The 13373-nt window shown below is 43.3% G+C and overlaps 1 protein-coding gene across 5 annotated transcripts in view; it reads left to right on the top strand.

The window, feature by feature from the left end:
• Positions 1–9953, top strand: part of LOC124135863 (zinc finger protein GLI4-like) — a 136272-nt gene extending 126319 nt beyond the window's left edge. For 4 of the 5 annotated variants that reach the window (XM_048381708.1, XM_048381707.1, XM_046501508.2 and 1 more), the window contains 7 exons: positions 209–373; positions 913–1080; positions 1839–1934; positions 2280–2483; positions 2985–3126; positions 3426–3521; positions 3746–9953. In XM_048381708.1, coding sequence (XP_048237665.1) covers positions 209–373; positions 913–1080; positions 1839–1934; positions 2280–2483; positions 2985–3126; positions 3426–3521; positions 3746–5979 — 3105 coding nt within the window. In that variant the 3' untranslated portion in view covers positions 5980–9953. The remainder of the gene's footprint in view (positions 1–208; positions 374–912; positions 1081–1838; positions 1935–2279; positions 2484–2984; positions 3127–3425; positions 3522–3745) is intronic. The other variant, XM_048381710.1, reaches the window with a different exon arrangement.
• Positions 9954–13373: the final 3420 nt, after the last annotated feature.

Genomic DNA, 13373 nt, shown 5'->3' with positions numbered 1-13373 from the left:
ATACTGCAGGATAATGGTATGCTTTAGTCCTAATGCTCAGGGTATCAGATGAGTTTATGTTCAAGGCCAGTGGCTGAATATCATCCAGAATGGCGTCATGATGTTTACCAATCACAAGTCATTGGAATGTCTCGATACCATTTGCTTCCTTCGCACAAACAAGCAGATTAGGATTTGAGTTGCTCATAGCTGTTTGTTTTACTTTCAGTTTGAAGGTTGTTCGAAGGCATATTCACGACTTGAAAACCTTAAAACCCATCTTCGGTCTCATACGGGTGAGAAGCCCTACATGTGCGAGTTCCCAGGATGCACCAAGGCGTTCAGTAACGCATCCGACCGGGCCAAGCATCAGAATCGAACCCACTCCAATGCTGTGAGTATATATGCCTGTGTTGGTGATTCTTGTTAGAGTGAGTAAGTGAGTTTGGATTATCAACGCTTTGAACAATATTAGAGATTTTTCACGATGTGTGACAGAAGTGATGCTGATGTTAGACATTTAAGACTTTGGTGAAAGCCACAAGCATGGGCATGGTGCCGACAGACCTAGAGACGTAATCACATCTAGGTTTCTGGCATGCCAAGGGGACACAACTCTGCACAGCAAAGAGTGCAGCTCCCTGTGCCTAAATGGTGGTTCTGGTAGGAGACTAGAGAGATTAATGTTTCACTTGAATCAAAACTATTCTGTCCACAGTGCCACCCCCTTAATCTGGACATATTTGACACTGTCTTGATTAGCGAGTTTTAGGATCTACACATCCTGGGTACCTGGCCCTTTGTGTTATGTGTTACATGTGCTAGGGCGCATGGGGTTTTGAGAACTGAATGGGCTTGTTTACCATGAGCCTGAATGTGGTACTGAGTAATAAAGAGTGCTATAGCTGATGTTCCTCTTACTTTCTTCCACAGAAACCATATGTATGTAAGGCAGCAGGCTGTACGAAACGCTACACTGACCCCAGCTCCTTGAGGAAGCACGTCAAAACCGTCCACGGTCCCGAGTTCTACGCAAACAAGAAACATAAAGGAAATGATCAAATCACCGGCTGCAACCCCAAGAAAGAAGAGCCCGATGATGTAAGAATCAAACTGATCAACTCTGGACCCTGTTCCACTAAGATGATCGTAACTCCCATACTTTACGTAGACTTACGACAAAGATCTCTTTGTGATCTCTCCTACCCATGTCTGTTATCTTTGTTAAGGGCTCTTTTGTACCAGTGTTCATGGTGTTTGTGGTGTAACTCCTTTATCCTGAGGACCACCTCCTCGGTCTAGTGGTAGAGCACCCGCCCAGCTACATCATACCAAAAGACATCAAAAGATGGTACTTGTTACCCTGCCTGGCGCTCGCCTTTAAGGGTCTGGTCAGCTCAGAGTCAGTATACTGTGTCTAAGTGGGGTATCCATGTTAAACTGCGGCATGGTATCTCAGTGGGCTCCCACTATAAAATCAACATTAGTCCAGACTAGGACAAGCAGCCACACACTCACACACATGCACGCATGCACATCACTATTTAAGTGCAATAATCTTGGATGCATTTCACCTCACATCCTATATCCTAAGCATAAAGACTTACACTAGTCGTACTTAACAATGTTTGCGGATGTAAATGAGCAGATATTGTTCTGATGTTACTTACTAACCCTGTTATTGATGTTGTTGACTGACCATCTGCCATTGATGTTGCTGACTGACCATCTGCCATTGATGTTACTGACTGACTGACTGTCTGCCATTGATGTTGCTGACTGACCATCTGCCATTGATGTTGCTGACTGAATGATCATTTGCCATTGATGTTACTGACTGACAGTCTGCCATGTTACAGGACAAGAAAGATGATGACCAGTGCAAGAAGATGGAGGAGTGTCTCATGGTAACTTCATTACAGACGTCAGCACCAGGAGATAGAAGAAAGTCACAGGTACAACACATGCATTGTCCTTAGCATCTTGTGCTTATGTTCTCTGAGTGACAGTCACCTCCTGTAAACTGACAGAAGCGCTGCTCAAGATGTACAGCTATTGATTTGAGTATAAAACTTGGAAATGTTTTACCTCAGGATTAGGGACATGAAATTTATTCTGCGAGGAATTGGAGAACTGTCACCAGAAGGTTATTCTTAATTAATAGCCAACTTGGCAATTCACATACGAGTTTGAGTGATTATTTGCAAGGACTTCCTGCTGGTAAAGTTTTGAACACTCAAGTAACCATCACTGAACTCTGATGTTATTTCAAATGATGAATGATAACAATTATTTTCCAGGATAATGTGGGGTCATCCGTGTCTCAAAACAACCCATCACCCCAGAGCAGTCCTGAAGTCAACGTGACCAACAACATCCAGCCCGACACCATCGAGGAGCATCTGAGTGGAGGAACCCACATCACATCGTCAGGGGGAAACCCTGGGAGCATCTCATTGGAGGAGGAGGAGGAAGTCGACATCCCAGAACCAGACGAGGCAGAGGTAGGAGCTGAGGGGCTTTGAATGACCTTCTTTGTCTTAGGCTGGATATGAGAATTCAAAGATAACTGGCTCATAGCAACTTTTATCACCTATTTTAAAGCTATCATGTAAGAAAAACATGTTCACATATTTGAACCTTATGGCTGTTGGTGCCGTAGTAATTCACCTCCATTACTGATGATGGACTAGGTGTTTTTTGCATGCTTGAAAGAAATGTTGTCATTGTCAAAACAGAATAAGATATATCTGATTATCAATCAGTGCAAATATTTTTTAGAAGACATGTATTGGCCAGTTCCTGCCATATTGAATATGAACAGTTAAACATAGTATTGAGTGAGTGAGTGAGTATGGTTTCACGCCATTTTTAGCAATATTTCAGCAATATCACCTTTGTGTCCCTTCAGCATGACTGCTTCAGCAACACTTTTACAGCGAGGCCACCCCACTGCCAACAAAGTATTAGGGATACAATTGAAATACAAGTATCTCTGTTCACAGGTACCTGGTGGATCCGAGTCCCTGTTGGTACGTCGCAACCAAATAAATTCTGGCCAGGTGATGCAGAACCGAATGAAAGGCCGAATCAACAACAAAAGCAACTCTCTGTCGGTCTACTCCCAGTTGCCTCCAATAAGCCCAAGTAAGTTCCCACTGCTTTGGTGTCATGTCTGTTCTCAAAATGGACCAATCAGCTTGCTTCTTTGCTGATGGTGATGGGGCAGACATATGGGTGGGGGTATAAGTACGAAAGTTTGAATCTCAGTGTGGGGTATAATCATAAGATTTCAACATAGTCCTCTGTGTTGTGGTGTTAAGGTTATCGGGCGATGGTTCATTCTCGACAACATGTTCATTCTACAAGCATGTTCTTGCTCAAAGAAAGTGCAATGGTACCCATATATTGACGAACTTTATGAAGAACGACCTGTATTTTTGCAGATGGTCGGCGCTGCAACAACAGTTCGAACGACTTAAATGTCAAGATGACTCAGATTAAAACAAGTCCACCTCACAAACGTATTGCTGATCTGGCAGGTACGATGTGGTTATGTGAAGGAAAATTGTTTTAAGTCATTAGATTAAAAAAAATTAGATCAGGTTAAATGAATATTTGGACAACTAGCACATTGGCAAAATGTAGTGTGATTTATTCAACAATTTCAATGTCATTTTATAAGTAAAATGTCAGTCACAATCAATGTAGTGATTACTACATGATCTGTCCCATGCTGATGTCTTGTCTTGTCTCGTTATTGCAGGTCGCACAGAGCTGCAGACTCAGATGATCTATGGTGGCGGACGCCGTGACAGCAATACCAGCACCCTCAGCTCCTACATGAGCAGCATGAGGTCCGACACCAGCCCCTACCCCTTCGGTAGTCAGTTCTCCAGTAGGAGATCCAGTGAAACATCACAGCTCTCGTCCAACCGATTGAGCATCGCCAACTCTCCGTACGAGTACGACATCTCAGGAAATCTGCCCCACCATGCCTCCAGGAGGTCGAGTGAGAGTAGTAACATTGGTAATGTGGCCAACATGATGCAGAAGGCCCATCTCGGGAGCCATCCCAATTTGGTGGTGCAGTCTCAACAGATGCCAATCCGAAGTCCCGCTAGCAAATACTGCAATGAGAATATTGCAAGGTTCTTCGCCCACCGGCGGGAGATGGAAGGTGCACGGACCAGCACGCCCTGTCGCACGCCACTGCCTCACGAGATTCCCAACCGGGAGATCAGGAGAGCCAGTGACCCTGTACGGACTGTGGACCACAGTTTCCGTGACCTGAAGCGGCTTCAGCGCTACCACAGTCTGAATGTCATGAAGGTTCTTCCTGTTCCGCCTAGTATGAAGAGTCTGCAAGGAAAGTGTGGGTCAAACAACACCTTTCACTCTTCCAGAAGCAGCATCGCTACTGACTACAGCGTCGCAGAGGATGCGGAGTACGGATCCCCTGGAAACAACATGGAGACATACAATGAGCAATCACTGGAAGAGAAGATGCTGGAGGATAACGAGGATATGATAATCCCTGACGACATGCAGAGATTCCTGAACGAACGCTACGCAGGGTATGACCCTCATCCGCCAGATATGGAGCAAAGGATGCAAGGGAACTTTCCGTCTCAAAACCACAGTCCCAATAACCAATACTCAAACCAGCAACCCTCGGTGCCACATCCCTATAGCAACAATATACAAATGCAGTCTGGTTTCTATGACAATCAGGGTATGAACTCTAACATGATGTGCGGGAATAATGGTCAGCAGTTTAATAATGGTGGCCAGTGTGGGCCTGGCATGATGCCAAACATGCAGCAGGGTTGGAACCAGGGTCAGAACTTCAATAACGAGATGCAGAATATGCAAATGAGAAATATGCAAATGCAGCATTCTCCTGGAAGTCAGTTGTCGCCCCAGGCGATGCAGATGCAAGGCATGAGCCAGCAGAACATGCAACAGGGAAATATGCCACAAGGGGGGATGACCACAATTCCTGAAAATGTTCCACAGCAAGGAAGGATGGGTAACAATGGTCAGGGAAACAATATGAACCAATGGCCAGTTATGATGAACCAAGGTCAAGGTCAGAATCAAGGTCAAGGTAGCATGCTGCCACCTCAGTCTCCACAGATGTTTGCGCCAACGCCGCCAAGCATGCCAAAAATGCAAATGCAGAATGGGATGCCGATGCAGATGAACATGCGACAGAAGACGGAACGTGCCAGTCCTCAGGTGCAGGTTCCTCATATAAGCCAATCACAGATACCACCAAATGCCAAGACCGCATCCCGGTTGCTGAGACAGCAACAGCTCATGCAGCAGCAGCAACAGCAGAACAACCCTGGTATGTTCAACAATATGCAGATGCCGATGCAGCAGGGTCCGATGCCACAGATGCAGAACATGCCAGGGATGCAGCAGAACTTCCACCAACAGAAGATGTACCCTGGGGACAATATGGGCAACGGCATGAACCCCAACATGAACAGCAACATGACACCCAACATGGTGAACAGCATGCCACCCCCGCCTGCCCCCCCACTTCCACCAACACAGCAACTGTTTCCCCCACAACCTGTACCCCCCATGTTTCCCCATCCGCCTAGTGGTAACACCCCCTCGGGCACCCCCCAGAACAACCGGCCGAGCTGCCAGATCCAGCAGCCCCATGGCCCCTTCCCCAACCAGCTTGAGATGTCCCCGGGGTGCAACCAGGTGACCAGCAGCACCGACCCTGCCGAGACCACGGCGCCACCGATTGAAGATTTCATGGACAACTTAACGTCAATATCGACTGAAAATCTCATAGACAATATAAGCTCAATATCACAGGAAAATATTTTCAGTCCAACAGCAGCCTCGAACCGGTCAGCATCTCAGAGTTCCTCGCGGTTTAATCCAGTGCTCAATATGAATAATATGGCTGTAAATGATATGAGCTCTGTGTTGACAACGTTAGCGGAGGAGAACAAGTATTTGAACATGAAGTAACAGAGTGTAGAGTGAGATAGACGTGGATGTTGGTGCATATATGGACATCTTGTACTGTCATGTGTTTTCCCTTTTTATCTTGCATTTATTGTGGCATTATGGGTGCTATTGCTTACGGTGCAGCAAGGAGTCGTTCCTAGAAGGCATCTTGCTGGACACATTGCAACATTGTTGTGAGTGTGACTCTTTCAGTGACTCGGTGTAACAGAAAGCTTGTTCAACATGCATTGGTGGAGTACAGTGAAAGTTTTAATGTAGAATCATATATCATTGTCAGTGGACATATTATGGGTGACATTGAATCATGTGTACATTTACCTCAGGTAAGGTTATTGATGATTCAGAATCAGGTGACTAAAATCTTTGGCAATTGATGATGCAGTGTTTAAATTAAAGATTAATTTCAACTTGTCAACCTTTGTGGCTGTGTGGGATACAACACAGCAAGGGGATATACCGGGAAATCAAAGATCATACTGACGCGGGAAGTCATACCTTAATTATATGCTATGGAAAAAGGCAGACCCCATATATTTGGATACTGTTTTTGATATTTAAAGCAAACAATACAAAATAAAATAAGCCCATATATCTTTATACCATTTTGAATATTTAAAGCCAAGAAATGCAAAATTAAAATAAGAATTTAATTGTAGTTTTAAAATGATAATTTTGGCCATATAAGTGAAACAATAACATTTCAAATTACATCTGCATACTTCTGATTTTCTCTCAATAACATATCAGAAATAGAAATAGAAATGGTCTGAAGTTAATACAGTCACTATACCATTGTGGAGGATTAGCATGATGCCTCTATCCTGATACCACACAGCATAATAGGTATGACCTTTGGCCAATTTACATGAATATATTCTAAATATATTCTTTCAGAATGCATGCCAAAAGATTGGTTTTGATCTTAACGGCAAGTGCTTGTCGTAGAAGTTGCACATTATTGTGATAGGGTGTTATTGATATTCATATATACTTTCTTTTTTTTTCTCTCTCATTTATCGAAGCATAATAAGCAAGGTTTTAGTTGTTCTGTTTTTGTATGCATTGTTTAAAATATCTAGAGGTAACCATTTTGAGACTTAGATCTCCAAATAAGGAGACATTTCATTACAGTTTTCTGTAATATCTTTGTTTTGTTTTGATATATTTTCACTAAGAAAGTACAGTTGATTGTTTTTGTCACTATCATGGTTTTTAGATGGCATGATCATTGTTCTATTTCGTCCTGAAGTGCTGATCTCGATAATATTTGCATAATTAGCTAAGAAGGATACATGTATTACATATTACTGCAGAGATCAGTATCAGCTTGAAGTGCTTGGCAATGCATTCCGTCAACTGAAATTTACCATATCCATTTATACATTTAAGAAGTTTCCCTTGAAAGTAATTTTCACAGAAAACATCGCAATATAATTCTTATGATATGGAAAAAATATATACTGCCATTGTGAAAAGAAAATTGTTCAGATGTAAATGAAGTGCTTATGAATAGTTTTCAAAATGTTGTTTTGTTTTAGAGTATGTTTTGTTTGTACAGATTTGTCCATATCATGTTTGAGAATGTATACATCTTTTTTAAAGAAAAAGTATGTGCAAATTTTATTATGAAGACTTTGATATTTTATAGCATCATTGTGGTACTGAAACAAAGTTTTGGTTAAGAATTGAGGCAATGTTCTCTTCATAATCTGTCAAATTGAAGTGACACATTTTACTCAAGGCTGAGTGTTGGCCATGTAACAATGTGGATCTGTAGATTAGGAAAACGGAAATTTTGAGGAATGAAATAGTTTTGACATCAGGCTTATTTTTTCGGTTCATCACATTCTATTTGTGAGTGAAATATTTTCTTCTCAAAAGTAAAGCAAGTAAAGTTAAATATTTTAAGTGGTACTTGCCTAGAACAGGATTGGACAAGTTAACAGTAAAGCGGACAGTTGTTTTCCTCAATAGTCAAAGGGAGGCAATTCTGTTTCTGTTTGTGAATTATCTCCCTTTGGGCTTTTTAAAGTTAGATCAATTACACAATGTATTCCATTTTAAACAGCAATTATGAAATTAGTAACCTGTTTCACTTATCTTATGTTTTTCATGAGAAATCCATTGATCAACTATATGATTTGAAATCTGTCTCATTTTGAAAATTCAGCCAAGAAATATGAGATTTAATAAAACATTATGCAAAGTAAGTAGTGTTGGAAATAAGAAAGATTTTTTTAGTGAACATTTCTTTTATATATCGTTATCAATACATAAAGCTTTCATATATATTCAAAATAAATTTTTCATTCAAGAATGTTAAATCCTAACATGGTCATCCAGCCAAATTTGATGTAATATTTTAGAAGGATAATGTATCGGTCAAATGATTACCGTACTTGTCTTTACAAACCAATTTTAAACATCTTCCAACACTTTTTTAACATATTGTCATATCAAATATTTTACGAAGTTTCCCATGTACATGAATTAGGGTATATATGTATTTTGGTGTCACAAAGGCATCTTGCTCTAGTTGTGGATGCCTGAAGCTGGTGAGATAAGATAAACATGGTTAGATCAGTCCCTTCTACTGAGAGACTAACATTTTCACCACTATCAAAACAAGCACGGATAAAAGAGGGTGCACATAAAATAGTTAAACAATTAATGGAAATAATTCAGGAAATCATAAGCACATTAGCAATAAATAATTGTTTTTGCTTTGTTTAAAAGATTCCTGAAATGAATTTCGTTATTTACATCAACAAGATTAGTACGCCTCATAGAGCGTGCACACTCTACACCGCTGTCAACATTTTCACTTGAAAGTCTTCTATTATTAGGGGTGAGTCAGCTGAAATAATTCACTGCATAATTATCTCGGTTTTTAAGACCATCAGTGCAGCACTCCGTACTCAACCATTAGCTTTTCGATAAAGCCACAAGTTGCAGCCCGGTGGCCCCTCCCGAAGCAGTGGTTTGGGTATCTATACTGGTATTTAAATTGTTTTCCGTGACTCTTTGTCAAAAGTACTATTGGGGAGTAATGTGGTATGCATGTAACCAATGGTTTCATATTATTAAGAAAAAAACATTTAATTCATTATAGGAATAATTTCTTCTGCTGAAAATATATTGGTCCATATTGATGAGCTGAATCATTTTACTTACTGCCAAATATTAGTTGTCTCTAAACTAATGAGCAAATAAGGTGTAAATTTGATTTAACTCTCATCTCCCTCAACTATCCCTGTTCTCTCAAATCTGTAAATATTTTATCCGGTGTTTTTGGCAAGAGGGGATGATCTACTAGCTATAAATGCATGTTTGGTTGCCATAATCGTAGAGGAGTGACTGGAAAATGATACATTTTTTTCCACTTGAGTTTTCTCCCTTAACTGACAATATCAGATCATGAAAAGGCTGAACTCAGGAACTGGGGTAAAATGAATATGTACAGATCTCAATTGCTATAAATGTGTTCAATGCAAATAAGTGCTATTAATATAAAACAGTGGATGAATATGTCCTGTTTTAGATATTGCTTAACCCATTCTACAACAGCATAATTGAGATTGTGTTTTATAATTCTATATCAACAGGAAGCGTAGAGATTCCAACCCAGCAATCCTTGAAGGGAGATAACTCCGCTTATAGTACCTACTCATGAATGTTTATTCTGGACGTTGACACATTGTCCTCATTTCATTGTTGTTGAACAACTGTGCATAATATAACAGAGGCACACTACATATATCATTGATGTTGGACATAGACGAGAGAGAGTATGTGTAGCAGGGTAGTGACGTCATGCCATGTTGGAAATATACTCATACTCGATGCATTGTACATTTTGTATGATACACTATTTTTCTAACCCCTAGAATCAAGCCACATCTGGTGCCTGTAACTCATGTCATTTTTCGTAGACAGTGATAGGATGTAAATAAAAAAGTGCTTGTTAAACAAGACATCAGGACTTTGTTGTGTATGTAGTTGTATAGAAGAAGATCACAGATTGTGTGTGTGGTACAGAGGTGGATCACAGAGTGTGTGTGGTACAGAGGTGGGTCACGGATTGTCAGTGGTTTACAGAGGTGGATCACAGATTGTGTGTGTGGTACAGAGGTGGATCACAGAGTGTGTGTGGTACAGAGGTGGGTCACGGATTGTCAGTGGTTGTACAGAGGTGGATCACAGATTGTGTGTGTGGTACGGAGGTGGATCACAGATTGTGTGTGTGGTACAGAGGTGGAACACAGATTGTGTGTGTGGTACGGAGGTGGATCACAGATTGTGTGTGTGGTACGGAGGTGGATCACAGATTGTGTGTGTGGTACGGAGGTGGATCACAGATTGTGTGTGTGGTACGGAGGTGGATCACAGATTGTGTGTGTGGTACAGAGGTGGATCACAGATTGTGAGTGTGGTACAGAGGTGGATCACAGATTGTGTGTGGTACAGAGGTGGATCACAGATTGTGTGTGTGGTACAGAGGTGGATCACAGAGTGTGTGTGTGGTACGGAGGTGGATCACAGAATGTGTGTGTGGTACAGAGGTGGGTCACGGATTGTGAGTGGTTGTACAGAGGTGGATCACAGATTGTGTGTGTGGTACGGAGGTGGATCACAGAGTGTGTGTGTGGTACAGAGGTGGGTCACGGATTGTCAGTGGTTGTACAGAGGTGGATCACAGATTGTGTGTGTGGTACGGAGGTGGATCACAGAGTGTGTGTGGTACAGAGGTGGGTCACGGAATGTGAGTGGTTGTACAGAGGTGGATCACAGATTGTGTGTGGTATGGAGGTGGATCACGGATTGTGTGTGTGGTACGGAGGTGGGTCACAGATTGTCAGTGGTTGTACAGAGGTGGATCACAGATTGTGTGTGTGGTACGGAGGTGGATCACAGATTGTGTGTGGTACAGAGGTGGGTCACGGATTGTCAGTGGTTGTACAGAGGTGGATCACAGATTGTGTGTGGTACAGAGGGGATCACAGATTGTGTGTGTGGTACGAAGGTGGATCACAGTGTGTGTGGTACAGAGGTGGGTCACGGATTGTGAGTGGTTGTACAGAGGTGGATCACAGATTGTGTGTGTGGTCAGGAGGTGGATCACGGATTGTGTGTGTGGTACAGAGGTGGGTCACGGATTGTCAGTGGTTGTACAGAGGTGGATCACAGATTGTGTGTGTGGTACGGAGGTGGATCACAGAGTGTGTGTGGTACAGAGGTGGGTCACGGATTGTCAGTGGTTGTACAGAGGTGGATCACAGATTGTGTGTGTGGTACGGAGGTGGATCACAGATTGTGTGTGTGGTACAAAGGTGGGTCACGGATTGTCAGTGGTTGTACAGAGGTGGATCACAGATTGTGTGTGTGGTACGGAGGTGGATCACAGATTGTGTGTGTGGTACAGAGGTGGGTCACAGATTGTCAGTGGTTGTACAGAGGTGGATCACAGATTGTGTGTGTGGTATGGAGGTGGATCACAGAGTGTGTGGTACAGAGGTGGGTCACGGATTGTCAGTGGTTGTACAGAGGTGGATCACAGATTGTGTGTGTGGTACGGAGGTGGATCACAGATTATGTGTGTGGTACAGAGGTGGGTCACGGATTGTCAGTGGTTGTACAGAGGTGGATCACAGATTGTGTGTGTGGTACGGAGGTGGATCACAGAGTGTTTGTGGTACAGAGGTGGGTCACGGATTGTCAGTGGGTGTACAGAGGTGGATCACAGATTGTGTGTGTGGTACGGAGGTGGATCACAGATTGTGTGTGTGGTACAGAGGTGGGTCACGGATTGTGAGTGGTTGTACAGAGGTGGATCACAGATTGTGTGTGTGGTACAGAGGTGGGTCACGGATTGTCAGTGGTTGTACAGAGGTGGATCACAGATTGTGTGTGTGGTACGGAGGTGGGTCACGGATTGTGAGTGGTTGTACAGAGGTGGATCACAGATTGTGTGTGTGGTACAGAGGTGGATCACAGATTGTGTGTGGTACAGAGGTGGGTCACGGATTGTGAGTGGTTGTACAGAGGTGGATCACAGATTGTGTGTTGTACGGAGGTGGATCACGGATTGTGAGTGGTTGTACAGAGGGTGATCACGGATTGTGAGTGTGGTACGGAGGTGGATCACGGATTGTGAGTGGTTGAACAGAGGTGGATCACAGATTGTGTCTGTGGTACAGAGGTGGATCACAGAGTGTGTGTGGTACAGAGGTGGATCACGGATTGTGAGTGTGGTACGGAGGTGGATCACGGATTGTGAGTGGTTGTACAGAGGTGGATCACAGATTGTGTCTGTGGTACAGAGGTGGATCACAGATTGTGTGTGGTACAGAGGGGATCACAGATTGTGTGTGTGGAACAGAGGTGGATCACGGATTGTGTGTGAGGTACAGAGGGGATCACAGATTGTGTGTGGTACAGAGGGGATCACAGATTGTGTGTGTGGTACAGAGGTGGATCACGGATCGTGTGTGGTACAGAGGGGATCACAGATTGTGTGTGTGGTACAGAGGTGGATCACGGATTGTGTGTGGTACAGAGGGGATCACAGATTGTGTGTGTGGAACAGAGGTGGATCACAGATTGTGTGTATGGTACACAGGTGGATCACAGATTGTGTGTGAGGTACAGAGGTGGATCACGGATTGTTTGTATGGTACAGAGGTGGATCACAGATTGTGTGTGAGGTACAGAGGGGACCACAGATTGTGTGTATGGTACAGAGGTTGATCACAGATTGTGTGTGGTACAGAGGGGATCACAGATTGTGTGTGTGGTACAGAGGTGGATCACAGATTGTGTGTGAGGTACAGAGGTGGATCATGAATTGTGTGTGTGGTACAGAGGTGGATCACAGATTGTGTGTATGGTACAGAGGTGGATCACGGATTGTGTGTGTGGTACAGAGGTGGATCACGGATTGTGTGTGGTACAGAGGTGGACACACGAATTGTGTGTGAGGTACAGAGGTGGATCACGGATTGTGTGTGGTACAGAGGTGGACACACGAATTGTGTGTGAGGTACAGAGGTGGATCACGGATTGTGTGTGTGGTACAGAGGTGGATCACGGATTGTGGGTATGGTACAGAGGTGGATCACGGATTGTGTGTGTGGTACAGAGGTGGATCACGGATTGTGTGTGTGGTACAGAGGTGGATCACAGATTGTGTGTGTGGTACGGAGGTGGATCACAGATTGTGTGTGTGGTACAGAGGTGGAACACAGATTGTGTGTGTGGTACGGAGGTGGATCACAGATTGTGTGTGTGGTACGGAGGTGGATCACAGATTGTGTGTGTGGTACGGAGGTGGATCACAGATTGTGTGTGTGGTACGGAGGTGGATCACAGATTGTGTGTGTGGTACGGAGGTGGAT

Source organism: Haliotis rufescens, unplaced genomic scaffold (genome assembly GCF_023055435.1).
Source record: "Haliotis rufescens isolate VD_foot unplaced genomic scaffold, xgHalRufe1.0.p SCAF_4, whole genome shotgun sequence".
Taxonomy (NCBI): Eukaryota; Metazoa; Mollusca; class Gastropoda; order Lepetellida; family Haliotidae; genus Haliotis; species Haliotis rufescens.
The sequence above is the reverse complement of the archived record's forward strand: the minus strand, read 5'-3'. Positions and strand labels throughout refer to the sequence as shown.